The sequence below is a fragment of the Nyctibius grandis genome, chromosome 3 (genome assembly GCF_013368605.1).
Source record: "Nyctibius grandis isolate bNycGra1 chromosome 3, bNycGra1.pri, whole genome shotgun sequence".
Taxonomy (NCBI): Eukaryota; Metazoa; Chordata; class Aves; order Nyctibiiformes; family Nyctibiidae; genus Nyctibius; species Nyctibius grandis.
This window is the reverse complement of record NC_090660.1, coordinates 48,932,705-48,959,607: the sequence shown is the minus strand read 5'-3', so window position 1 is coordinate 48,959,607 and position 26,903 is coordinate 48,932,705. Positions and strand designations below refer to the sequence as shown.

At 37.7% G+C, this 26,903-nt stretch overlaps 1 protein-coding gene across 1 annotated transcript in view; it reads left to right on the top strand.

The window, feature by feature from the left end:
- The window catches only part of DOK6 (docking protein 6), a 283,675-nt gene that overhangs the window by 213,807 nt on the left and 42,965 nt on the right, over window positions 1–26,903 (top strand). The window contains exons 6-7 of the mRNA XM_068396927.1: window positions 4,380–4,518; window positions 26,495–26,612. Coding sequence (XP_068253028.1) covers window positions 4,380–4,518; window positions 26,495–26,612 — 257 coding nt within the window. The remainder of the gene's footprint in view (window positions 1–4,379; window positions 4,519–26,494; window positions 26,613–26,903) is intronic.

Genomic DNA, 26,903 nt, shown 5'->3' with positions numbered 1-26,903 from the left:
GCGCCGGAAGGCTGCGCAGCCATTCAGAGAGACCTAGACAGGCTGGAGAGTTGGGCAGGGAGAAATTTAATGAAATATAACAAGGGCAAGTGTAGAGTCCTGCATCTGGGCAAGAACAACCCCATGTACCAGTATAAGCTGGGGACAGACCTGTTGGAGAGCAGCGTAGGGGAAAGGGACCTGGGGGTCCTAGTGGACAGCAGGATGACCATGAGGCAGCAGTGTGCCCTTGTGGCCAAGAAGGCCAATGGCATCCTGGGGTGTATTAGAAGAGGTGTGGTTAGTAGGTCGAGAGAGGTTCTCCTCCCCCTCTACTCTGCCCTGGTGAGGCCGCATCTGGAATATTGTGTCCAGTTCTGGGCCCCTCAGTTCAAGAGGGACAGGGAACTGCTAGAGAGAGTCCAGCGCAGAGCCACGAAGATGATTAAGGGAGTGGAACATCTCCCTTATGAGGAGAGGCTGAGGGAGCTGGATCTCTCTAGCTTAGAGAAGAGGAGACTGAGGGGTGACCTCATTAATGTTTATAAATATGTAAAGGGCAGGTGTCATGAGGCTGGAGCCAGGCTCTTCTCAGTGACATCCCTTGACAGGACAAGGGGCAATGGGTGCAAGCTGGAACACACGAGGTTCCACATAAATATGAGGAAAAACTTCTTTACGGTGAGGGCGACCGAACACTGGAACAGGCTGCCCAGAGAGGTTGTGGAGTCTCCTTCTCTGGAGACATTCAAAACCCGCCTGGACGCGTTCCTGTGTGACATGATCTAGGTAATCCTGCTCCGGCAGGGGGATTGGACTAGATGATCTTTCAAGGTCCCTTCCAATCCCTAACATTCTGTGATTCTGTGATTCTGTGATTGTTTATCTGCTAGTTTCGTTATCTGCCCGTTGTATCATTCTGTAATAATACAGAAAAAAATGCACTTTCCTATTTCAGTCAAAGCACTTCATACATTTTAATGCATCAAATCCTTAAATATCCTCAAGCATAGGTTAATGACATTCCTGTTTTAAAGCTGGAAAACACAGAAATATAGAAGCTAACATCAGCATTTTTCAAGCATCCACAGACAGTTAAGTCTCTTGTCAAAAATTAAAATACACAAAATCAGTGAAATTTTTTTATAGTGAAGGTCATACTGAGTTGGTTTGGCTGCAGTGCATAACTATGAGAGTATCAGGAAAAGAAGAGGCCCACACCTTGTTTTTTTCTCTAAAGTGATTCTAGGAAATGTAAAATTTATTAAGTTTTTGTTTATTAAGTATCAAAAATGCAGAAAACTATTTTGCAGAAAAGCAAAAAGCAATAATTATGACAAGTTTTGATCTACACTTCGGAAAAGGTCATTTTTCATTTTAAGAGGTTCATAGAAAACATAGAGTTTTTTAAAGGTTTTGAGAAAAGTTGCAAGCAGCAATCGTTTGATTGATTTTAAAATATAATTCATAGTGACCAAAAAAGGATGCAACTAAACAACCATGTGTGCTTTGAACATAGAGAAATTTGAATTTACCCACAGTTATTTCACTTTCAGTTGTAATAAAGCAACACATTAGCAAGGCTAAACCTGAAACTGTACCTTTAAATAGACAGTTATGTGACATCTAGTAGAGGCTGTAGAGAAAACAGTTTATGTGTTCTGTTGACTATGTTTTGACTGTAAATAGAACAAGAAGCGTGTTTCAGCTCATGGGCTTGTCCATTCCCATTGGCCAGGTAAGTAACAGTCCTCTGTTTTTTCGGCAAAACTCTTAAGCTTAAGAGAGCACTCCTACCCTTTTCTGTCCCCATCTCCAACACGCTTTGGAGTGCTTCTATTTTAGTTTGTGTTTCCTTCTTCTAGAAAGACTGAAACTAATCCTAAAACATGCCACTGCTCTTGGTGCTGTAACTAGAATAGAACAGAACAGAAAATAGAAAAGACTAGACTAGACTAGACTAGACGAGCATAGAAGGTCTAAACTCAGATTTTCATCTGAGTAAAGCAATAACATCCTGAGGAGCTGAACAGGAAAGCTTCACTATAGCAAAGGGATTCATCTCCTTGTGAGACAGATTACTAATAAGTTTACATGGAAGAAAGAAAGTTTTATTCCAACAATTTTTGCTTTTACAGAGCTCAGATGTGGCAGGTGCTGATTGCTTCATTCTTGGGGCCTTTAAGGCTTGTAAACTTCAAAGTGAGTTAGGGGAATTCAGCACTTTAAAAAATGATGCCCATAATTCTCCACCTCCAGTTTTGAGTGGCTGTGCATATCATCCATCGTCAGCCAGGGAAGCCCACAATCCAGACATGGGGAGGCTGCCATCAATGGCTTTCCAACATTGGCTTGACACATCCGCCACGATCACCCGATGTGGTTGGGAAGTAGGGCCCTGTGGCACTGTCCTGTGTGGTGGTCGAGGTGCCAGGGTGGTGCCACAGCCCACACCGCTGCCTGCACCCGGGCTCATACAGACAGTACAGACTCTGATCTGATTGGCAGTGATAGTGGCTAGGTTTTGCTCGGTCAAAACAAGCAGCTTAACTCTTGAATCTTAATCATGCCCTGTTGCCTGCTATTTGTTTTTATCCCTGCAGGATTTTTCATCCTCTGAAACCAACAAAAAGATCATATTTGCTTCAGTTTCTGAAACCTCGTCATTTTTTCCAGACTTTCCATTTCACGCTGTTTGAATTTTATTAAGATCTCTTTACACAAAAGCAGAGTACCAGCTATATGATGCCCTGAGGGATCTGAAAGGCTGTTGCCATAATGTCAGAAAACTCTGGAGACGTTTTATTTCTACCAGAAGGTCTTTGGAGAATTGTGGCTGAGGATATAATATATCTTAAATGTTTACAGCAGGGATCTTGATCTCCAATGGAATTTAATACAAAAGCTTCTCTTTTTTAATCTATTAGTTGGCACACCACATTAATACTGATCAAATAATGCCTGTCTACAAGGTGGATTGTATTTTCTTTTCATCTTAGAATGGGGAAGACTATTTTTATTCCAGAATTATGGATAATATCCGTATGGATAATATCATGAATCATCTATTCTTACAACTCTTACTTTCTTTTCAACACCTCAATTGATCATTACTAAGTATTTTCACTGGGTACTTTCCAGAAGCACCTCTGTTTTGTCTGTTTCTGCCTCCCACACTTTCTGTTAGAATGTTAGACTACTTAGGACACATTTTTCTAAAATGCTTTTCAGTTCTTGGGCTTTCTGGGGCCATATTGAAGGTGTTGGAATATTAAAAAAAATAAATGTCCTTAAAAATAATGTAAACAACCAAAACATTAAAGGAATCTGGTATTTTAAGGCAAATCAAAATCTTTCTACTGTTGAAGAATGTTAGGCATCAGTGACTCAAGTCAGCAATTTTCTGTCACAGATAACTGAAAATCTTTACAGGAAGTATCTAGACCAAATAAAAAGGATTTTTAAATTCTAAATTAATTTATAAAATTGCAAGAAGAATTCTATAAATATACAGAAATCAGACACTGATAATGTAATGGAACTACTAATATAAAATCGAATTGCACTGCTGTTTAACACAGTATATATCCTTGAAGTAACAGTCACTCAATAATCTAACATTGTTGTCTGCTCACATTTTCTATATTTCCCAGCCCTCTTTGCCGCTGTATTTACCATATACCACTCTTCTTCCTCAAAATAATGTCACAGCAATATCACAAATAAGGATAATAGCAGTGGCTCTCTCAAAAGAAGAAAATAAATTTTATTTCTGGGGTTTTTTTTCACTGTTTAATCTTCTTATACTACAGAAATACTGTTCCTATTGTCAAATAGACTGAATGGTTTTTGTAATTATCAAGATAGCACGAGATGCTGCCTCACATAAATGTACTAACAGAGACAGTTATAATTTAACCCTCTTAATACTGTCTTTCAATACAGCTTCTTTGTAGTGATCAGCCATAATAGGATTTTTAATTGGTCAGTGTTCTCTTAAAATGTCAACTTTTCAAAGTCATGATGTGCTATGTACTTCTGGCATCAATTGATTAAGAGAATTAAATTTAGCTCCCACTCACTAGTGCAGACATTTGAAACAATGCCATAAATAGCTGACTGTATTACCTCAAGTTTTTATCCTAAGGTAAGACTTCTATTTCACTATTGAGAGGATGATTAAAACTGAATTTAAAGGTTACGTTCATGAAGTTCTGCACATGTCTTGGAATATGTCTCTCTTCAATGATAAAAATAACTGCAGGTGTTCAGAATCCCAGAGTTGAACTACAGAAGTTGGCATTTTCTACTGCAAGGTGTGCACTTTTTATAATAGTTAGATAAAAATTACATGGTACTCATTTTTTTTTTCCTTCCATTCTGCTTAAATCTCACTGCAGGATGTGTGACACAGGAGAAGGGCTGTTCACCTTTCAGACACGAGAAGGGGAAATGATATATCAGAAAGTCCATTCTGCAACACTGGCAATAGCAGAGCAACATGAAAGATTAATGATGGAGATGGAGCAGAAGGCACGGGTAAGGTCCTTTCACCAAAATCTTTAAACTTCTAAAAACCGGTAATGACAAAAGAAGTATGGGAGTAATGGCAGCCCATGGATTCAGCTGTAATGATAGAATTAGCTGTATGACTAAGACAAAACAGACTTTTGGATTTACATATTTTCATGGTCAGGGATTTTCAGCGTGTGCTATACAATGATCTATTGTTGGTGTCTTCTTGGAATAGTGGATACCATTAAATGCTAGATACATGATTACCTTCTTGAAAATTGTGGGTCTGTTACTCAAAGATTAAGCCTTTAGCTGAAGCCAGCTGTGAGTTGACTGTCAATGAATAAGTGTTAGTTGCTCCTCATGGCCTCACAGGTGGAAAAAAAGTCAAGTATAAACACTCCTAGGTGACAGCAGGCATATTCTGTTTTTCTTAACCCCCAAAAAGAAATTACTTTCCCTACACTATAATAAGTAGCAATGCAATGTGATTCCAAAAAGAGCTATTTTTTAATTTTATGTTAAGAATTCCCAGTTTGCACAAGCTATCTTTAAGCAACTGATGAAAAGTTTGGAGTTTTTTAAGGACAGAAAGACATGTTTCTTATATGCCTAGAAGTAAAGATGGTCTTAAATGTTCATTCTGGAAAGCTTTCAACTGTGGTTTGAAGCTACCTTTATATCCACCAGAGAGGAAGGATATGGGGAGGCCAGGGAACCTGATCAGATGACCACAATTCTCCACGTATAATTGTCCCTAGAAAGAGATTTCAGGGCAACTGCACCATTTCCAATGACTCTCTCTTCATTCCCTCTCTCATCCAAGACAAGATAAATGATAAAGTAAATGGAAAAGCATCTGAAGTAGTAGAAGTGCTGGCAAAAAAACAACTGCATTCTGCTGGGCAGAAAGTGGTTGAATAATAGTCCAAAACTAGGAAAAAGCATCATTATAAATATATTTGCTTTTAAAGTGTCTACACCATTAAGAGAAATGAGAGCATTTTCATGCTGCTGTACTAAGTGCTTAGACTAGGATCACAGAGAATTTTACTTCATGGAACCACCACTTTCAAGTCTTCTACCCATCTATTAGCAGCTTTGCTGCTTAGCAAAGCTGTTTCCGTTCTCCCATCAGGTGACTTCCTTGAAACCTCGTTTATGAAGGCTGTGGCCATATGCTATGTAATATCAAACTCTGAGAGCAGGCTGAGAAATAGAAATGACTCATTAGTCGCACAGTGTATAATGTACTTGTCTCCTGGCTGAGGCTGCACTGTGATCTGCAGAGGGAGATTGGTAGAGGCCTGCTATAGGCTGCTGTAGGCTGCGTGAAAGCTGTGGGCTGTGTAAAAGAGGCTGAAAAAATCTGTTGATTTTATACTTCAACTAGTAAGCTAATATAGTTTTGGTTTTGTAAGCTCAGCTGCTCCTGACTGATGGGGTGCTGAACTTTTAAGGGGTCATCTGTGTCATCTGCAGCATTTGAGTTGTATTCATATTAGAAACAAAATCTGAAGATATTAAATAGACTGTGTGTGTTATTTTACTTTTATCAAGTATAATTGCTTCTCCAATATCTAAATCCAACAGTTTCACCAAATGCATATGTATCTTTTTTCCTTAAGACCTGAAATTAAAATACAAGCAAGACTATATTTTTAAAACAGAGATCTAGAGGCCATAAATGTCTTTTAGGTCTTCCTAAAGCTTGACCTTTGATCCTTTGCATCTATAGCTCTGTACTTGGGATTTTTTTCTCTTTCCTGACCCTTTCTGTAATGAACTGCTCAAGTTTAATACTATAGAATTGCATCTTCTTTTTTTAGTAAAAATGAAAATGAAAGAAATTTTTAAAAGTAAGGGAAACTTAATGGTATATCTATTATTATATAAATCAAAAAATGGATAATGATAATTCCATCTTCACTTTTCCTTCCAATCATTAGAAGTTATATATTAGGAATGACTCTTGAATATTTGTGTGTTCTGTCCTAAATTTTAACATGTTTTAAGTAATTAATACACTGAAGTTTCATTTAAACTTTTCCAGATTATGATAAATTGTAATCCAATATTATAAAAAGTGAATACAGTTTATAAAGGAAATCAAAGTGCATTTTTTACCAAAGCAACCTTGATGAAATATATATCTATTATGTTTAGTTCTCGTAATGAATATCCAAAGTTCATCATCTTAGTGATAAAAAAAGCAAAAAGACACAAAACACACAAAAAAACCAGGAACAAATTCTGGCAGAAGAAAAAAGGTAAAATTAGTTACTGCTGCCAGAGATTTGTCAGATAAAGGTGTTGCAGGCAGCCACAGGCCACATTTACTCCATTTATGGAGGTATCTGCACACAAAAATGCTGCTGCAGAATACTAAGCAATAAATTCATTTTTTGGCTAAGAAATCCATTGCTCAAGCCAAGCAACATGCTGGATAACTATGATAATAAGAGAGAGACATGAGAAGGAAACTAATTCTTCCCATTACCTTCAAAAGGGCATGGACTGGAAGCAAAATTGTTCTGTGGCAGCTACTACAGTACCAAGTCTGCCTCACTGTCATCACGAGCAGGAGAAGCCCAGTCTGTTTAAGTAGCCAGTTCTGTCTTCTGCCCATTTCACTTTCAAATTATAACACTGGAAGAAGGACCTGAAATACAGTATCAATAGTCCCTGGCATAGGTGTGGTTTCAAGTTGGCTATTGGTTTTACTGTGATCAAAGCAGACTGGATTTTATTCAAATACTATGGCAAAGTGGGAAATGATCTAATTTAGTTCAGGTGGTCTTCTTCATTGACTTTGAAATGTTAAATTGTCAAAGTGATGGTGTTTTATGCTCACTTTGCTTGGGACAATCGCAAATTTCGACCAATGCAAGTAATTAAATTGAAATTCTTTTCAGGGAAATTGTTATCTGTATATTCACTTTTTTCAGTCCTCACTTTTTTAATGGATCAGTGTAATACAAATTATAATTTTTGTTTGTGGGTGGTTTTTTGAGGGGAGGGGTGATATGGGAGTGTTTTGTTAGTGGTTTTACACTATCAACACAACAAATTAATTAAAATGAACAATGACTGGCTTTGTATTTACAAGATCTTATTTAGTGCTGTTGTATTATCTATATGGGAGTGTCATCAACTCTGATTTTATCATCTGTATAGTCTGCATTCTTACATAACTGTTCCCTTGCACACACATACCCACGCCCACTCCCCTCCCCCGCTTTGTTTATAAACGCAACATTTAGAAATCTGGTTGGATTGGCAGTCCTGGAATTACCAAAAAAAAAAAAAAAAAGTGATAGCCTCAAGAATAGCATGTATCCCCACTAACTGTAGTCTAATGTTGAGCATAGAAGATGCACGTCTGAGTGCCTAACAGCCAGCTCTTCCATCACTCCGCTGTCCCCAGGCTTGGCTTCTGTTAGCTCAGGTGCATATCTGACCCAGGGAGTCAGTTCAGTTTGCTAATTTGGCAACAAAAAAACTAGCTAAAAGGAAGAGGATTCTGCAGGGTTACTGAGCTGAATTGGTTTACAGAGGTGTCAGTGAACTGTTAGATCTTCTCAGTTGTCCTGTCCTGAGGAGAGAAGGAAAAAGAATAATTTACCCTCTGTAAATGCTGAGTATCCTCCTCCTTGCAATCAGTAGATGATGGTTTTGGTGATCTGTTTAAAGAATCTCAGTGAAGATAATTTTCACACACCAGCATATGAACACAGTTGTTCTCAGCAGCACTTGTCCATCTGACCTCTACACCAAGATGACGATGTGCTTACTGTCACATGGCATTGGCATTTAAGACCTGATTTTCCTCCCTAATGCCAGCTTTGATCTTCTGCCACACAACCTCCACTGAAAATACTCCTGATGTAACTTCTGCACCCACTGTTGTTTGAGTGTATAAAATGGGGGGCTAAGAGATGCAGATTTCTCATGTTATGACTATACGTATGCGGGAGGCAAGCTAAGGAAATAGTCGTACCTTTGTAACCTTATAAATCACTTCTTTCAAGAGCTGCCAACCTATTATGTAATCTCAAAAGAATAAAAATTTACAATGTGTAAAACAATAATTCTAAATAAAATAGCACTAAAGTTGATGTTAACCAGCTGAAGTTAATCAAACATCAGTAAGACTGAAGTATAAATGCCTGAAGAAATGATAATGGGGCGAGTTTCATAACTTATTATCATAGGAAATATTCTATGATACTTGTTTTGCTTTAGACAGCAGAGCTGTAAAAATAATGTCATTTTAGATTTTAACATTTAACAGAAGATAAACATCTTTATAAAACACTACATCTGTATATTTCTCTTCCATTCTCATTATTTACAAATCTTGTCTCTAATATTCAACTTAATATAAGTGCATGAGTTGTCGTAATAGATTTCCAACATTTAAAAAAGATAATATCAATGAGTTTATATATTTTTTAAAAAAAGTTATTAGGAGGGAAATAATGAATGTGACGAAGACAACAAATATCAGGCAATGGAACTGGGCTTAAGGAGAAGTTGGAGAGGAAGGTGGCTAAGAAATAAGCCTGCAAGTCATTTAGTCTTTCTTATATGAAACAGAATGAGGAGGATATCAGTATTTCATAGGACTGGTCTGAGGATAAATATAAATTACAGGGTTGTCAGGCATGGTATTAATAAGAACATAAATAGAATGAAGAATATCAATGTAAATTGTTTTAGAATCAGAAAAGAAAAAAAAAAAACAAACTCTGAGGCTGGCAAAAAATAACAGCATTATTTTCATAGTGAAACTTTAATTTAGCCTTGCTCTGTAAACAAGTCTGTACTATGTATTTGTATGCTCTGGGACCCCCAACATAAGAAGGACATAGAGCTGTTGGAACGAGTTCAGAGGAGGGCCACGAAGATGATCAGAGGGCTGGAGCACCTCTACTATGAAGACAGACTGAGAGAGTTGGGGCTGTTCAGTCTGGAGAAGAGAAGGCTCCAGGGAGATCTCATAGCAGCCTTCCCATACCTGAAGGGGGCCTACAGGAAAGCTGGAGAGGGACTTTTTACAAGGGCAGGTAGTGATAGGACGATGGGGAACAGTTCTAAACTGAAAGAGGGTAGATTTAGATTAGCTATTAGGAAGAAATTGTTTCCTGTGAGGGTGGTGAGACACTGGGACAGGTTGCCCAGAGATGTTGTGGATGTCCCCTCCCTGGCAGTGTTTAAGGCCAGATTGGACGGGGCTTTGAGCAACATGGTCCAGTGGAAAGGTGTCCCTGCCTGTGGCAGGGGGGTTGGAACTAGATGATCTTTAAGGTCCCTTCGAACTCAAACCATTCTACGATTCTATGATTCCATGATTCTATTTTCAAGTTGTGAAGGATGGGAAATGCAGAGAGACACTAGTGGGTGCTGCAGACCCAATGGTTACATGAAATATTTAATTAAAATATATGTCTTTTGAGCTCCATTTCAGCACTGCAATTTATTTAATATTGCAAAGCTCTTTTATGTTGTAATTCTGCCTAAGTGCATTTGGGTCAAGTCAATGCCTGGAGGAGAAAACTGAGAAGAAAATTCCAGAATTCATCCATCGATGATCCCATGTCATGACACATTGGTCTCTTAGTACATTTTCTTCTGTTTTCAAATTATGTATAGGCTCAAGTACTGAGGTTGTGAATACATGGAATCACTCAAGAATTCATGCACTTTATGCAAGCTAACGTAGAGCCTCAGGTCAGTTACTCATGTGAATACTCAGCACGATATTCTTCTATATTTCCCATCTGAAACTACTGTATGATGATGCTGTGTAATGTTTGTTTAGAAACTTTATAACCCTGTAAAAAGCCAGCTGCTTCATTGCAGTACATAGTTGGTGAATTGTTTGCTTGTTTTGCACAGGTGTTGTGAAGCTTATTTTAGTTACTGGTTCTAGAGATCTTTGAAAGTTACAGGTTAAAGGTGAAATAGCCTTGCAGCACTTTTGGCAGGAGAGGACTTCTAGAGAAGTAAAGCTCACCATTCTTTGCAGTGGAAACCGATAGTAGAAAACTGGGAGTGTTCCACTGCAGGATCTGGCTATCCACTGGCAAACCACAACCATCTGTAAATATTGGCAATATTAACAACAAAAACAATATTGCTGAGTTGTTTTTTTTCCCCCCTAAGTTAGAATCTGCGTACTTTTATGTTTGAGTTTTGTAAACCCGGTTCCCATAAGTATCAGTAATTTCCCATAGGGTTTTTGGTTCATTAAGCACATAATGACTTTTTTTCCTGACTGATTTTTCTGTGACAATTTTTAAAGAATTTTTCTAGGCTCTTTGTTAGTCCTCAGGCTCAGAAAACTGTGTGTACTTGGATGAAGTAAATCCTGAAGTTGTGTCACAAGTCTATTTCCAACTTTCACCACTTCAGAAGAAAGTAGGGGGTTTGTGGATATTCAGACTGGGCGGCAGTTAATGATTCTGCAAACTGGAGCTGTTTTATTTTTTAATCTTATTTGAAAGAAAATCGTTTTTTCAATGTAGATTTATTTCAATGGTGTTTTTTCAGAGACTATTACTCATATCCAATAATAGACATTCAAATACTGCAGCACCATTCAAAAACTACACAGCAGGTGCCATTCACTTCCTAAAGGAAAATGCTTCCTCCCACCATGAAATTCAAACTTCCATGGCCACTAGAGTCCCCTGCCTCTTCCTTTCTCACTGAGTCAACACCCTTTTTACCCCCTCTTCCTCTGTCAGCTGCAGGGATCTATTGTGTCCCTATACAGCACCTTGCAGGCAATGAGCGGATGAGGTGTAAACTCAGCTTCTCCAGGGGACACTGCAGGTCGTTGTTGTAGCTGGATGTTTGGTGTGTGTTTGAATGAAACCTCAGTATAGGGAAAGTTTTTACTGTGGTAACAAAGGGTTAGTGCAGCTGCTCGTACAAAGTAATAGAGCAGGGCAGGGAACAGAGCTATTCGTCATGTCAGACACTGCAGACAACATAAAGGTTTGTGGAGTGTGTAGGTAAGTGCCGTGGGTAGGCGCAAGAGCAGAACTGGCAAGTTCTTGCATAAGAGTGTATCAGAGATTTTGGTAGTTGGTGATGTAATTTAAAGGCCATTTTGCCATTTGAAAACTGAAGCTTGCACTGGAGTTTTGAATGTTTTTGAAGCAGTAGTAGTCATGAGGGCTCTCAGTCAGAGCATGGTGGGAAAAATTTGATAGTTCCCTTGCCTGACACAATTTTGAACTCTCTCTTATCTGTAGCCAATGGGCTGGATGATCTTGAATGCAAAAAGATGCTCTAAATCTCTCCTAGGGACTAAAACCCAAGTATCTCACCACGTGGATGTGCATCCTAACCTAGAAATTACTCTCATACTTTCTTCCTTAAAAATTTCTGGAATATTTTGTATAATGTTACAGTGTTCTTCTAGCTTTCTGTCTATTGTGCTACCTAAGACTCAGATTGAAATCTGCCTTCCTCCTAACATAAAGTACAAGCTGAACCAAAATTTGTAATAAAAGCTTCACAGAGGTGTCTCATAACTGAGACAATACAATTTTTTGTCTGAAAGGAGCCTGCTCCACCCTATGAATCCATCCTAAAGGTGCAGACATGAATCCTATAAGCCACCTCATTTATATGTTTGCATGCAACTATGCTGTACTGTGAGCATTTCGATTTAAGCAGCTAGAGTCTGGTTAGTTTGTTTAAATGCAACAGGGTAAAGATGTTTGCATAGTAAGGTATCTGAAAATGCAAACTCTCCTGAGAATTTAGCACGTAGACACTTTGAAAAGCCATGAAGCCACCTATCTACATTTCTAGGAACTTTTTAAAGATCTAGGTACATAATTCTTAGAAGTCAGGTATCATTTCAGCTTTATAAAGTTGCATTTGAATATAAGTGGATTTGAAGGTTAGTGACATAAGCACATTTGTAATTTTTTTTTTCTTTTCTTGTACTTTGTAAAATATTGCATGTTTGCAGAGCTATCAAAGTAGCTGGAGAGGCACTGTCAAGTTGAAATTCACATTTGTTTCCAGAAAATGCAGAAAGTCAAAAGCCAAAGAACTTTCCCTGAACAAAATTGATGATTTGATTAGCAGTCTTATTTACTAAAAACTGTGGGTGATGTGAGTGATAAATTAGGAATGGTTGCTGTAATTATATGGTAGTTGTTGCATGCCTGACTGAACCCTATTTGTCTATTCCCAGCCCTCCCCTTAACTAAACTCTGAGAAGCATTTAATATGGAAGGGAAATTTTCTTTGGCATTGTGTACATTTAAAACAACTTGCTCGTATAACTGTGCTGGTAGGTTTATATCATCAAACTTTCTCAACAGAGGAGCAGGTTATGTTGACTTAAGCATTACTAGAAAAATAATTCTCAAGGCAGTTCTCCAGTGGGCTTAATTTATTATTAATCTCATATCTGCTATTTTGAGAAAACTGTTTCCTGTAAAATAAACTAAAGTAGCCTATGGAGCTCCTATTATTATTAGCAAAAATAATAGCTGATGAAGCCACCCGATGCTCTCAGGAGAGAGGTATTATTATAATAATTTTACTAACGAGTAAAATGAGGCACAGAAAGATTAAGGCCAAATTCAACTGCATATGAATTGCCCAAGGTCACAGATAATCAGCTGTACACTGGAAATAGTACAGCAACAAAGCAAGAAAACAAAACCTAAATCATAGTCGATTACTTATTCACAGAAGAATTAACTTCTGAAAAAGTTATTTTTCACATGGTTTTTGTCAGTCTTTTGAGCTATAGTATCGTTCTGTGTCTCTTGTCAAGCAAGGCCTTCCTCTGTTTCAGCAACTCTGTTCATGAGTTCTTTATATCACCTGAGGGAATAGTTAAGGCTTTGTCTCTGATTAAGAAGAAACTTCTTTATCAATGATTTACAGGGGGCACAGTACTTTTCAGAGAATAGAAGAATTATAAAAATTAATAATCTGAGAGAGGATCAAAAATTCTCATAACCGTCCTAAAGTTACTCTGTAAATCCCTCCTGTGCTTTTTGTGCTTTGGCTCATCAGGTACCTGTTGATAGGACAAAAATTAGGTGGAGTTCACTCTTTGTCTTCATTTTGCTTTTTTTCTCTGCTTCCATTCCTTTTTATAAAGATGACAGATTTTTTAACATGAAAATTACTTATAATAATGTCTCTGATTATGTTTAGACTGAAGACAACAGATATTTAGTATCTAAAAAAGCCATATCTGAAATATGGGCACTTTTCCAAGTACAAGCTGTCTTTTGATATGTATTAATCAAAGCCTGTACAGATAGGGATTGTTTGTGTTCCTTTTTTCTCTCAGCCTTGGGTCATTGTTCTTATGTTACTGATATCCCATATGATGCCAGCCATGCTAACAGTTTTTATTTATCAGCTGTGCAAGAATCTGGTTCAGGAGAAATGTGAGACAGTAGTATAGACAGTACAGACCCTGTACTGTTGATTTGACATTATTTCACTTACTACAGTAGCTAGATTATGTAAAGATGTACGGCTGCTACAGTAAGCAAAATAATGTCAGGTTAACGCACTGGCACAGCACATCTCATTAGCTCTCAGGTTTTCAAACCCATTGGCTATAGGATCAGAAAAATTGGCATTGGAAGGGACTGCTGGTGGTCAGCTCACCTGATCTTCTGTTCAAAGCAGGGATAGCATTAAAACTAGATCAAGTTACCCAGGGTCTTATCCAGTCAAGTTTTGAATACCCCCAAGGATGTAGATTATTGGTACTCATTCCAGCGCTTGGCTGCTCTCATTGTGAAGAATTTTTCAAGTCTGTCTCGAATTTCCCTTGCCACAGCCTGTGACTGTTGCCTCTTATCCTTTCACTCTGCATCTCTGGTAACAGTCTTCTCTACAACATACCTTTAAGAAGAGAGAGAGAGAAACTGGAGTTAGATTTCTCTTAGCCTTCTCTTTCTCATGCTGAATAAATATTAGACAATCCAGTGTCACTGATCATGTTCTGCTTCTTAGAGGTTCTCTGCCAGGCTCTCTCCAGTTTGACATTTCTCTTGTGCCAGGGTCCAAACCTGAAGACTCTGTGAGTACAGATGAACTTCCAGATGTGGTTTCACAAATGCCAAATAGTGGGGAAATGTGACTTCCTCTGACCTGTTGGCCATGCTTTTGCTAATGTAATCCAGTATGTTGTTAACCTCCATCACTGCACGTGTATCGTTCATGTTATCATCAGGACCACTAGGTCCTTTCAGCAGAGCCTCTGCCAAGCAAGTCAATCTCCAGGCTATACTTGTGCACTGAGTTGCCCTGACACAGTTGCAGCATTAACATCTGTCATTGCTGAACTGCATGAGATCCCTGTCAGCCCTCTCCTCTACTTTGCTGATGTCCCTCTGAATGGCAGCCCTTCTGTCTGGGTGTTTGACTGCTCCCCCTAGTTTGATGTCATCTCCAAATTTGCTAAGGGTGGATTCTGTCCCACTGCCCATGTTGATGATGATGATGTTAAAAAGTATTGGAGTACTGACCCATCTAAACTGCAAGAATAGGTTTTTCAAAAATCTTTCAGTTCTGCAGTATTCAGCAGCAAGGGTTTAATGAAGATTTTCTGTGCTATGGTAGAAGCATACATTGCTCTGTTACTTATGACTGTCTCAGGGTAAAAGCTGCTAGTCTCATTACATATTCAGTCTGTCAGCATACATTTCCATAAAGGTAGCTGCCAGGCAAGATTTATATGGATTCATATGGCTGGCTGTTGGATGCATATCTCTACAGTGTCTGTGATTCAAAATCCATTGACAAATCAGCATAGGTTCTTGTTTATAAAATGAAAGAACTTGTGGTCTGTTAATTATTCTTAATTGTTTCCTTGTGGGACACAGGGGAAAAAGTTGCAATTGCTACTAACTGAGAGATTTTGTAAAATCATTTGTAAAATGATGGCGCTTCTGTAATGATTCCCACGTATTGTTCAGTGATCACCTTTACATACATTTTGTATTACATAAAGAAAAAAAGTGAGGGAGTTGCAGATTTCCATGGCAACAGGTATAATTCTATTTCCTTTGTTTTGTGAAGCTGGAACTTTGCAGCACAGAGGCAAAGGACTGTTCTGTTAAATGGCAACCACAGATTTCAAAAGGCTTGAGTTATATGGCATGTGGTCATGCATCTACAACCTCTACTACACCAAGCAACTTTTGCCAGGGGGAAAAAAAACCACCTGAGTTATTATCTGAAAATGAAATTAAATGGAGAAACGTTGCCAGCTGTAGGATTTATTAGGCTGATGCAAATATGTTGAAAGATACAGCAATTTACACACACTTCTTTGTTTCCCCCTTTCTAAATTGGGTTCCTGATTTGCAGAAATTTGGACTGTGATTTGGAGAGTCTTGTCTCTCATTTTAAGTTGTTTCTGAACCCTAAAAAAATATTTCCAAAGATATATTAAGTATATTTATTTAGAAGTGTGTGCATTGCTTTTGAATGATTGCTTATTTCAATTTTAAAACTGAGCAATGTCAAGAATTCTCTGGCTATATCTGTCTATATACGTGATCATGATGTGATCCCCATGTATGTGAGCACACACAGTGGAAAAGAATAGGCCTTTATTTTTATATACCAGCTTCTCAGTTGATTTTAAGTCTGTAAAAGCCCACTAAAGGCAATGGAGCTTCTAAAGCAAATATTAAATGAAATATGAATAAAATACTTCAAATTAAACTGTATGTTTATATTCACAGGCATATTCTTTAGCCCCTCCTACAAAAATACAGTAGATTTCAAAGCTAAAACTTGATAATTTACATTCATGTGCATTCATGTACATTGCACGTGTATAACTAGCCCCAGTACGTATGATTCAAGATGCATTTGTTATGTTTAAAAGTAACTAGTTAAAAGGAAGGAAATGTGTTTTTCTGGAAAGTATTGAAGAGTCATCTAAGAAGGCTTTACTACATGGTAGTAACTTTTATGTATCCTGGGTTTGCTGTTTTTTCTTTTTAATAGAAATGTCTTTGTATGACATAAAAAACTAACTTCTGAAAATGTTAGAAAGTAGAGGTCAGCAAGACTATGTGTGTTACTGACTACTGGAGTCATGCACTGATAAGCTTAATAAGGAATATTCATGAGAGGTTATTGATGATTATTGTTTCAGCAAGTATTCAGAAAATTGTCTTCCTGTCATTTTATTAAAGTTCATTGGTACCAGCAATTTCTATATACTGAAATGAAGTAGCTAAAAGAAATGTGACTTCCACAAATATGTGTAATTGGAAACTACTGATCTGTTTTAGACAATAGAAGAAAAACTTTATAAGAAAGCTTGTGAGGTCCAAGGCATTTGCTTTATCAGAAAGAATGAAACTCAAATAACTGTGCAGTGGACACTCTTAATAAAGACTCTAGCATGTTTTTGCCAAAATACGTATGTAAGCCTTAGAATTCCAACTTTTCAGCCTCAAACTTACTCAGGTAAGGTTCTCCCAACTGGGAACATTCTGAGTTCATCCTTATTTCACCTTTCTTGCCACATGCTAGAGAGAGTTTTTGAAGTCTGTTCTCCACTGAGGGACATTTTTTCATGCCAAGACTTTTACCATACCAGCTCTAAAACTGGTCAAAGCAACTTCTATGAAGTTAGAAAGGCTGTCCTTCCAGTACTCTCAAGTAAAATTTTACGGACTTCAAGTGTACCAAATACCTCTTTAAGATGTCATATCTTTTGGCAAGCAATACCAAGAAAAAAGTCACATACTTTGAAATCTTCTCCAAAGCATATCAGGTCGAGATCAGACACAAGCAGCTTTGTCAGAGAGAGGAATACTCAGCAGAGCAAGGGGAGTCAAAAGCAGACAGAGGAAAGAGGACAAGACTTTGTAAGTCGGCACTGACGGCAAGCCTCGCTATTTTTAACTTTGTCTTGACACACGTCATGAAAGAGAACCTTCTGGAAGACCATAAATCTCAGGTTGAATTCCCCAGAAAACACTCCTGGTGAAGCACACCAGCCTTTGTAGCCAGTCTCTTTCTTTGACCTCTTCAACTGATGCATTTCAGGTCGTCCTTTCCCACCCCAACTTATTTATCCCTGCGTTGTTCAGAAGATAGATCTGACATGCTCCCTTTTCAGTAAAACCTTCTCTATAATTTTGGAGATGCTAATCACAGAATCACAGGCTGGTTGAGGATGAAGAGGACCTCTGGAAGTCATCTTGTCCAACACCCCTGGCTCAAGCAGGGTCGTCTACAGCTGGTTGCCCAGGACCATGTCCAGACAGCTTTTTAATATCTCCAAGGCAAGAGACTCCACAACCTCCCTAGGCAACCTGTGGCAGTGCTCAGTCACCCTCACAGTAAAAAAGTGTTTCCTGCATTTCAGTTTGTGGCCATTGCCTCTGGTCCTGTCACTGGGCTGTACTGGAAAGAGCTTGGCTCTGTCTTTGCAGCCTCCCTTCAGATATTTACAGACATTAATGAGATCCCTCTGGAGCCTTCTTTTCTCCAGGCTAAACAGTCTCAGCTCTCTTAGCCTTCCCTCACAGAAGAAATGCTCCAGTCCCTTTGTCATCTTAGTGGTGCTTTACTGAACTCTTTTCAGCATGTCCATGTCTCTCTCACACCGGGGAGCTGAGAACTGGACCAGCACTCCAGGTGTGGCCTCACAAGTGCTGAGTAGAGGGGAACGATTACCTCTCTTGACATGCTGGCAACAGTCCTCCTAATACAGCCCAGGATACTGGTGGCCTTCTTTGCCATGGGCATCTGCTGGCTAATGTTCAACTTGGTGTCCACCAGGACCCCCAGGTCTTTTTCTGAAAAGCCGCTTTCCAGCTTGGTGAATCCCAGCATGTACTGGTGTTGGGGTTGTTCCTCCCCAGGTGCAGGACTTTGTAGTTCCCCTTGTTGAACTGCATGAGGTTCCTGTCAGCCCATTTCTCCAGCCTGTCGAGGTCCCTCTGAATGGCAGCACGACCTTCTGGCGTATCAACCACTCCTCCCAGTTTTGTAACATAAGTATATCTGCTGAGGGTGCATTCTGCCCCATCATTCTAATCATTAATGAAGATATTGAACAGGACTGGACCCAGTATTGACCCCTGGGGTACACTGCTATTTACTGACCTCCACCTAGATTTCATGGCACTGATCACCACCCTCTCAGCCCTTCCATTCAGCCAGTTTTCAGTCCACTGCATTGAAATGGGCTGCTCATCCAGCCCATATTTCACAGCTTCTCCATGAGGATCTTACAGGAAATGCTGTCAAAAGCCTTCTTGAAGTCAAAGTAGACAATATCCACTGCTCTAACCCCATCTACCAAGCCAGCCATTTCATCATAGAAGAGTATCGGATTGATCAAGCATGCCTTCCTTTTGGTGAATCCATGCTGACTAATCCCGATGACCTTCTTATCCTTCATGTGCCTGGATGTGATTTCCAGGATTAGCTGCTCCATCACCTTCCCAGGGACCAAGGTGAGGCTGACCAACCTGTAGTTCCCTGAGTCCTCCTTCTTGCCCTTCTTGAAGATAGCAGTGTCATTGGCTTTCCTCCTGTCCTCAGGCACCTCTCCCAGTCACAATGTTGTTTTGGCAAACAAAATAACATCTTCTGTACTCTACTGGTTACTATTAACTCTTTAATTCAGTGAAGACCAAAACTCCTCCTAGCCTTCCCATCACTGACTTGTATTTTATATCACCTACTAACAAACACTCATAATGATGAATGTAATTCACTGCTTGTTTTTTAAATGAGACAAAGCTGTAAATGAACATTTCAGTGATGAACTGCTGGAGATGAATGATTCCTAGAATGTATCTTTGAAGGTCAAGCTAATACCCTGGAGTTTAGGCTGATCTGTATCAGTGCGTTCTATGCCACCCACCTTCGTTATAAGCATTCATGAGTCAACATGATGAACTGTTCTAGGACTGTGGTTAATTTCCATTTTTGATTTGAATAAAACTTGTAGGGATGTGGTGTTATTTTGGATTCTGTTTTTCAATTTTAGGTGTTTATTGTCTCTGATCATCCCCATTTTCCATCTGGAAATAGCCATACCTTTAAACAAGTGTATTAGTACTAAGCACCTTCAAAAATCCTGCATTTTTACTTTTAAAATCTGAAGACTTTGCCCTGGGTGATGCTACTTAGAGAAATTATTTTATAGTTTCACACAGTCTTATTCCCAAATGCCGTATATTTTCAGGTCAGCAAATGTCTATCTGCAAAATCTTTTCCTTCGTGTCATCCAGCACCTCTCCTTCATAAAAGCTCCCTTTTCATGGTAACAGAAAGGACAATCAATATCTGCAAATAATGCCTGTGCTATACTGGATTCTCTATCATATATATATATGTATTTATTGAAGAAATTAGCTCAACCTGCTAGCAATTTCTCATATGTGTTAGAGACTCTTAACATTTAGTTGTGTTTGTTTCCACTAAGACCTACTGTATAGCCAGGCTTCAAATAGTCTCAGCTCTGTTCATGTCAGCATCATCTCCTGTGTTATTAGTGAATGGTTTTATGCAATGAAAAATAGATAAAGTATTTCATATATTGCCCATGTATAATACAATGGCTCAAACCTCGTAAAGATGTAAGAACCTGACCTTCTGCCCTCACAGTAATTAGTGTAGTTTCCATAGACAGGAAACTTCTTTCATGAAAGAAACGAAAACACAATTTTGTGATGGAATATGTGTGAAGACACATACCTTACTGACATTCAACACATATAATCCCAATGCACTGTAAAATCCAGCTACTTTTCTCCAACATTAATCCATTCTGTCAGACAACAGAGTGATCTATTATGAGCTTCTTTTAGAGGGAAAAAAAAAAAACACAACACACTTCTGCAAGAAAAGGAGCAAAATGTCCCAATTCTCTCTTTATAGTGTAGCCAGGGAGATTAGAAAAAAAAAAAAATCAGTCCCATTGAATCTCCCTTCAGAATGCTTTTCTTTCACCATTGCTTTATTATTCATACATAATGTTATTTCACCGCCAAAGAATAATCACCATCCACGTTGGCACTACAAAGTAGTGTTATTATTTTGAGATTTTTTTCCTCTATAATTGATTAAGAAACTCTCTAAAAGGTCATAACAAGGTTAGAATAGCTACTGAAAACCTAAATGCTAGAAATATATTATAATAGCCGAAATCGCTGAAATTACTTTCACAGCTAGCTTTTCTATAAGTCTTTTCAGAAGACTTATGAGGTCATATATTGGTGTGGTTTTTTGACAGTAGTATGTATTCTGTCAGGAACAGCAAGCTGGATAAAAATGTAAAAATAAACATAAAGCTGTGCATAGCAAATAAATAGTATGCTAATACCTATAAGTGTTTTTACTTCCAGATCTCACAATAAGACAATAGGGAAGTGGGTCAATGAAGAGACAGAATTCAAAATGACAAGTTGGAAAAATTGTTTAGAACAGCAAAATAAAATTCAACAGAAACATGCTTAAAACACTGTGCTTAAGAACAAATAAACTGTTTCACAGTACTAGATGGGAACTGCTTTTTGTAGAACAGGTCTTTTCTTCAACAAGTTGAACACTGGACAGCAGTATCAGCTTTGGCAAAAAAGGCAAACATGACACCTTTTTCTTGGTCATTACTGAAAATTCATTTTAAAAAAACCAAACTTCTTCCTGCCTGCTTGTTCTCTAACTCAGCTGATAGCTGAGCTGATACCTCAGCTGCTGCTACCTTCTAGATTGTGTGGTTCTTAAACTAGTAATTTTTCACTGTGGATACCAGTGAAATGAGTCTGTGCTATTCCACTGTCAGCTAATGGACACTTGAGAAGTGAAATATATTTCTTGACCCCTCTTCCTCTTAAGGCATAACACACAAAGCAACCTTCTTTAGAGTTATAAAGAAAAAAATCTAAATAGGGATATTTAATTCATACTTCCAGACTAAAATTCTCGTTAGTCTCTGTGACCTAGTTCTCTTGCTATTTGTTTAAAGACTTTAATGAGAATGTGAAATGAGCTGGGTTTTTTTTATCCATAATAAACTAGCCTATTTCCAGAGCATATCTGTAAAAAAACCCCTGTCTTTATTGAAGGGTAAAAAAATGGAATGAACTGTGTATTGTTCAGTTCTTCTCCCCAAGCCAAATGTATTTGCTGTCACCTTCAGTGTTTTGAGTTTTCTAATGCAAAAAGAAATTGAAAGAATAATATGCCAAACAGGTCAAAGCTCAGAACCCTAATAGATTTAACAGGCTCCATTCTTGGAATTGTATTCATTATTGATATCAGAGTAACAAATCTATTTAAGTCAATGGAGATGGTCTATGGGAATTAAAAGAAAATTTAGCCCTTAAGCCTTGTCTCATGAAAGAACAATAATGAAAAATATGAGGAACTACATACAGTGACACATTAATAGATTTACTTTTTTTAATTTCTATTTTAATCAAATAGTCCTTTAAGAGTTATAAAGATGTCACTGGCAATGCAAAGGCTTCATATGACTTAATATTTTGGATATTTTGGATTTGGATATTGGATTTGGATACAGCAAAGAAATGTAATGTTCACTGTGTTAAAGGTATCTTGTCAAAGAAGGATTCTGGAGGAAACTGTAGAAAACCTAACTACTAAGTATTTCATGTCAGATAACAAAAATGCTTCAATGATGGATTTTTTTTTATATTCCTTCCAGAAAACAATCCCTGAGTTGATGTGGTTTTGATGTATGCATTTCTACTTTTCTTTTTGCCCAAGTTCTAACTACATCATCATTTCCTCCTTCTTAATTTGAGCAAAAAAGTCTGGATTATGATTTTCATTTCCTAAAGTCTCATCAGATTTGAGAAATATTTGTAGCAAAATCATTCCAGATGCATGTTTTATTTAATGCTACATTGATATATAATATATGTTTAATTTGGTGTATTGCTTTTACTTTCGTCTGTATTTCTATACCTAGATACCAAAGACTGAGGTCAGTTCATACATGCAAGACTGCAAAACAACCCTCAGTGAAGTCATAGAATGGTTTGTGTTGGAAGGGACCTTTAAAGGTCATCTAGGCCAACTCCCCTGCAATGAGCAGGAGCATCTTCAACTAGATCGGGTTGCTCAGAGCCCCATCCAACCTGACCTTGAATGTTTCCAGGGATGGGGTATCTACCACCTCTCTGGGCAACCTGTTCCAGTGTTTCACCATGCTTATCGTAAAAAATTTCTTCCTTGTACCTAGTCTGAATCTACCCACTTGTAGTTTAAAACCATTACTCCTTGTCCTATTGCTACAGACCCTATTAAAAAGTCTGTCCCCATCTTTCTTATAAGCCCCCTTTAAGTATTGAAAGGCCGCAATAAGGTCTCCCTGGAGCCTTTTCTTCTCCACAGTGAACAACCCCAACTCTCTCAGCCTGTACTCACAGGAGAGGTGTTCCATCCCTCTGCTCATTTTTGTGGCTGCTCCACTCTAACAGGTCCATGTCTGTCTTGTACTGAGGACTCCAGAGCTGGACACAGTACTCCAGGTGGGGTCTCAACAGAGCAGAGCAGAGGGGCAGAATTACCTCAAATTCATGCTCAGATCAAAGTGTTTATTTTTTCTATGTGTCTGTGCTACGTCTGGCATTATGGGCCCTTTCTATATGGTTTATGTTAATGCATCTGAGGCTGTTTTGCCATCTCCTGAGGAAAATGTGCCAATGTTGAAGCAACAGCTGAACATCGGCCTCTTTCATAAGAAGGGATCCATACTCAGAGATGTTGATTTTGTGAGTGGTAAACAGGCTTAAGGAGATAGGTGAAATAATTTTTTTAAATATTTTTTGAATTGTTATATTTATGTTACATTAAGGACGGAAATAAATCTGTGCAGGAAACTGATAGTCTACAGGTTTCAAGAAAAAAAGAAAATTAGAAGGGTGTTTACTTGATTCTCCATAGTGAAATGTTCTTTGTTTGAGTTAGTTGATTGAGAAAAGGGTAGAGGAGAAGGCAATTGGTTTTTTTGAGGCATAGTAAAAACATGAAAGGGAAGAGTATCTAGGATAAAGTCTCCGAACTTACCCAGAGTGATCTCTTCCACTGGTCTGGAACACCAGAAATCTCAGACCTGAGTGACTAATCATTTAACAAACAAGTAAACAGTTCTGATTCATCTTCCCTGATTTACAAATTGTTTGTTTGTTTTGTTTTTCCTTTTTAACATCGTTAACTACCAGAAGTTCATTTACAGTTGGGAAAAAAGGGATCATGAAACAGTAGATCTCTGTACATTAAATTCTAGTTTAACCTATAATAATTTATATAGCAAAAAGCTATTTAATAGTATAAACACAATTGATTATGTGGATGTTTATATGCCTGTTTTCTTCACCTTTATTTCAAAATTTTTATCTGAAACACCCACAGTCTAGTATATAAGATGATCTCTAGAGAAAGTAGGCTTCTGTCAGTAGGTTATCCCATTTTCTTTGAACACAGAAATATTTTTACAAACAGCAGTTTGTAGGAGTAAGCATTCTGTCATTGTCAGTTACACTTTACCAATGCTGTGGTTTTTATATTGATAAAAAAGACAAAAAGCAAAATTATAGCAAATAGTGGACTAACAATTAGTAAGAATAACTTCATGGACAAATTAATGTGCTATTATATTATCATCGTTAATATGATATACAAGGTGATAAGGTCTTCAAATTCATGTTTATGTTTATATTTTAAAATTTCAAATTAAAAACAAAATTGACAATGTATTTTAAAGTATTTTTTTTCTAAGGATGATATTTTATTAAAATAGAAATTGAATTTTCTCTCTATGGAGTCCCCAAAGAAATGTAGTTCATCTGGTCCTGTTGCAGTTAGCATATGGTGATACTTCTTGCCCAAAAGGTGGTATCAGAAGTTGTTCTTTAATTAGAGAATCTGAGGAAACAAAGTACTGTGAATGCTCGCAATGCGATTTTCTGCACTAGAGCAGTTCTTACCTTAATTTATAATGAAAATGGATTTTTTTTGATTCTTTCAAAGATTTAATGTATGCATATAAAGTTCTTCTGCATCAGTGTTGGTCAGATCAGGCAGGAACTAATCACCTCAGATCAGGAATAATGATACAACTTTAACCACTTCAGTTCAGTCCATGGATTTAGCTTTGAGATAATGAACCATAGTCAAAGTGGTTCCCTTTACTGGAATTATTTTTTTTCAGAATGCACACTAATAAAAAGTTTTGCCTATTGACTCAAGACTATAATTTCTTCTGGGGTGAATAAAATTATGAATAAATCATCTGTGTATTGAAGTTACATTATTTTATTTATTTTTCTTACTCAACAAAGTTACCCTTGTTACCCTCGCTATACTAACATGGTAAAATAACTTAGAAGGTTTGGTATTGCCCTGATCTCCACAATGAAGGAAACTCTCTGTATCAGTAAGCTCTAAATTCTCAAATTACCCTAAAAATAGAATTCTTGTTATAAGGATTTTAAACTTTTTTTAATGGAGGAAATGTTTCTGCAAGCTCTTCACTTCATATCAAATAGCTTCCAGTGATGATCTGCACCACTGACAAATGAAATGTAATATTTGGCTATAAATGAGCAGAAAATACATTAGCTGTAGACAGGGAGTAATTTTGATGACAACTCTCAAGAAAGCAACAACAAAAGTAATTACAATAGATTGATCTGAAGCAAAATACCTGCCACACATCAATGTTTGTTAATACTCAAAAATGAAATAATTGTATATCTTTAGGTGGATACTGTCTCAAAAACATTGCTTGTTGGTTTTTTTTTTGTTACAGAATAACATGAGTTTCTACAGATAAAAATGGCTTTTTTAATTTGACATTATGATTCTGAATGAAGAATCCCTAGCAGTTAATCATTAGCCTGCAGTAAATGATCCAGACCTTGAATACCTTCTGCTCTGTAGCTGGACTCTCCGAAAATGTGGGTTTCTAGGCACACCCTTTCAGAGTACCACCCTCACCATCCTGGTGCCGCTCCTGAAGTTAAGAGGTTTTCCACTCTAAGTCTTCAAACATAAATGATCCTTCAGTGTTGATCCTTCTAGACATCCCCTGAAGAAATTACATGCCCCACAGCATCATTGTGATTTGTTAGATCCCGCGAATTGCTGATAGCATTTTATATTCTGTAAAGCCAGAGATAGAAGAATATTGCAGATACATTCTCTTTTCTTCTAGATAGAGAAAGCGTAAGTTACAAATGTATATCCAAAGAGATTGTCAGGATGCACAATCCTCCATCATTCTTTTTTTTCTATAGCCTAGTCTTGTCTTTCACTTGCGTCTACAGTGCATTGGAGGCAGAGCTCTCTTTGATAAAGTTTACATTCCTCCTGTCAAGTTTCTGTACTGTAGCTCTTGTACACATGGACACTTACGCAATTCACAGTTTCAGTTACATGAAGTCCCCCGGACTGGGAAAATTTGCACTTGAGGCTGTAGCCTGCTACTGGTGATGAGATGCCTCCACTTCACTGGAGGATTAGAGGATTAATGACTCTTTGTTGCTAATTCTCTGCTGGTTGTCTCAGATTCTCTCTTAGCATCTTTCTGGGTATTCAATCCGATATGCATGTTAAATGACCAAAAAGAAATGTGATTTTGAAGGGGTTTAAGATTTCAGGCATATGCTAATCCATCGTTATCGTAAAGTTAAAGAAGAAAATAACAAAATCCTAGCAGCAAGAAGAATAGCTGTAGATAAATAGGGACATATTCCTATGTCCTAATATTAGCCTGTGCTAACGAACCCATATACCCAAATATACTTTTGCAGCTTTTTCCTGAGCATTTGCAGTGCTAATGCTTATAACACAGTTTAAATGATAGTATGAAACCTGTGGTAATTCAGGAAATAGTGTTGTCATAACATTGATTCAATTTACGGTTTTGAGATTATCTATCAAGTATAGTTATGTGTAATCTTCCACTTGCTTTGTTTTTTAGCTCCAGACCAGTCTGTCTGAACCAATGACATTATCCAAGTCGATCTCACTTCCTCGTAGTGCATATTGGCATCATATCACCCGGCAGAACAGCGTTGGAGAAATCTACAGTTTACAAGGCAAGTTCCTTATAAGTAAATGCCATGTCCATTAACTTCTTTCCATTTGACCAGAATTCATGTGAATTGCTTTTTATTTGCACTGGCTGTTTTCTCTTCATTTCATTTTATCAATTGTCAGGAACCTCAGCAGGATTCCCAAATTTACATAAAACAGGTTTCTTCTACTCGTTTTGTAAACTAATGGTGAAAATTATTCCTAGAATCACCACATAGAGCTGGATAGACAATTTGGCTCAATGTAGCTTTTCAGTAGCTAATGAATGTCAGGTTGTTTTAGTATTTTCTTCC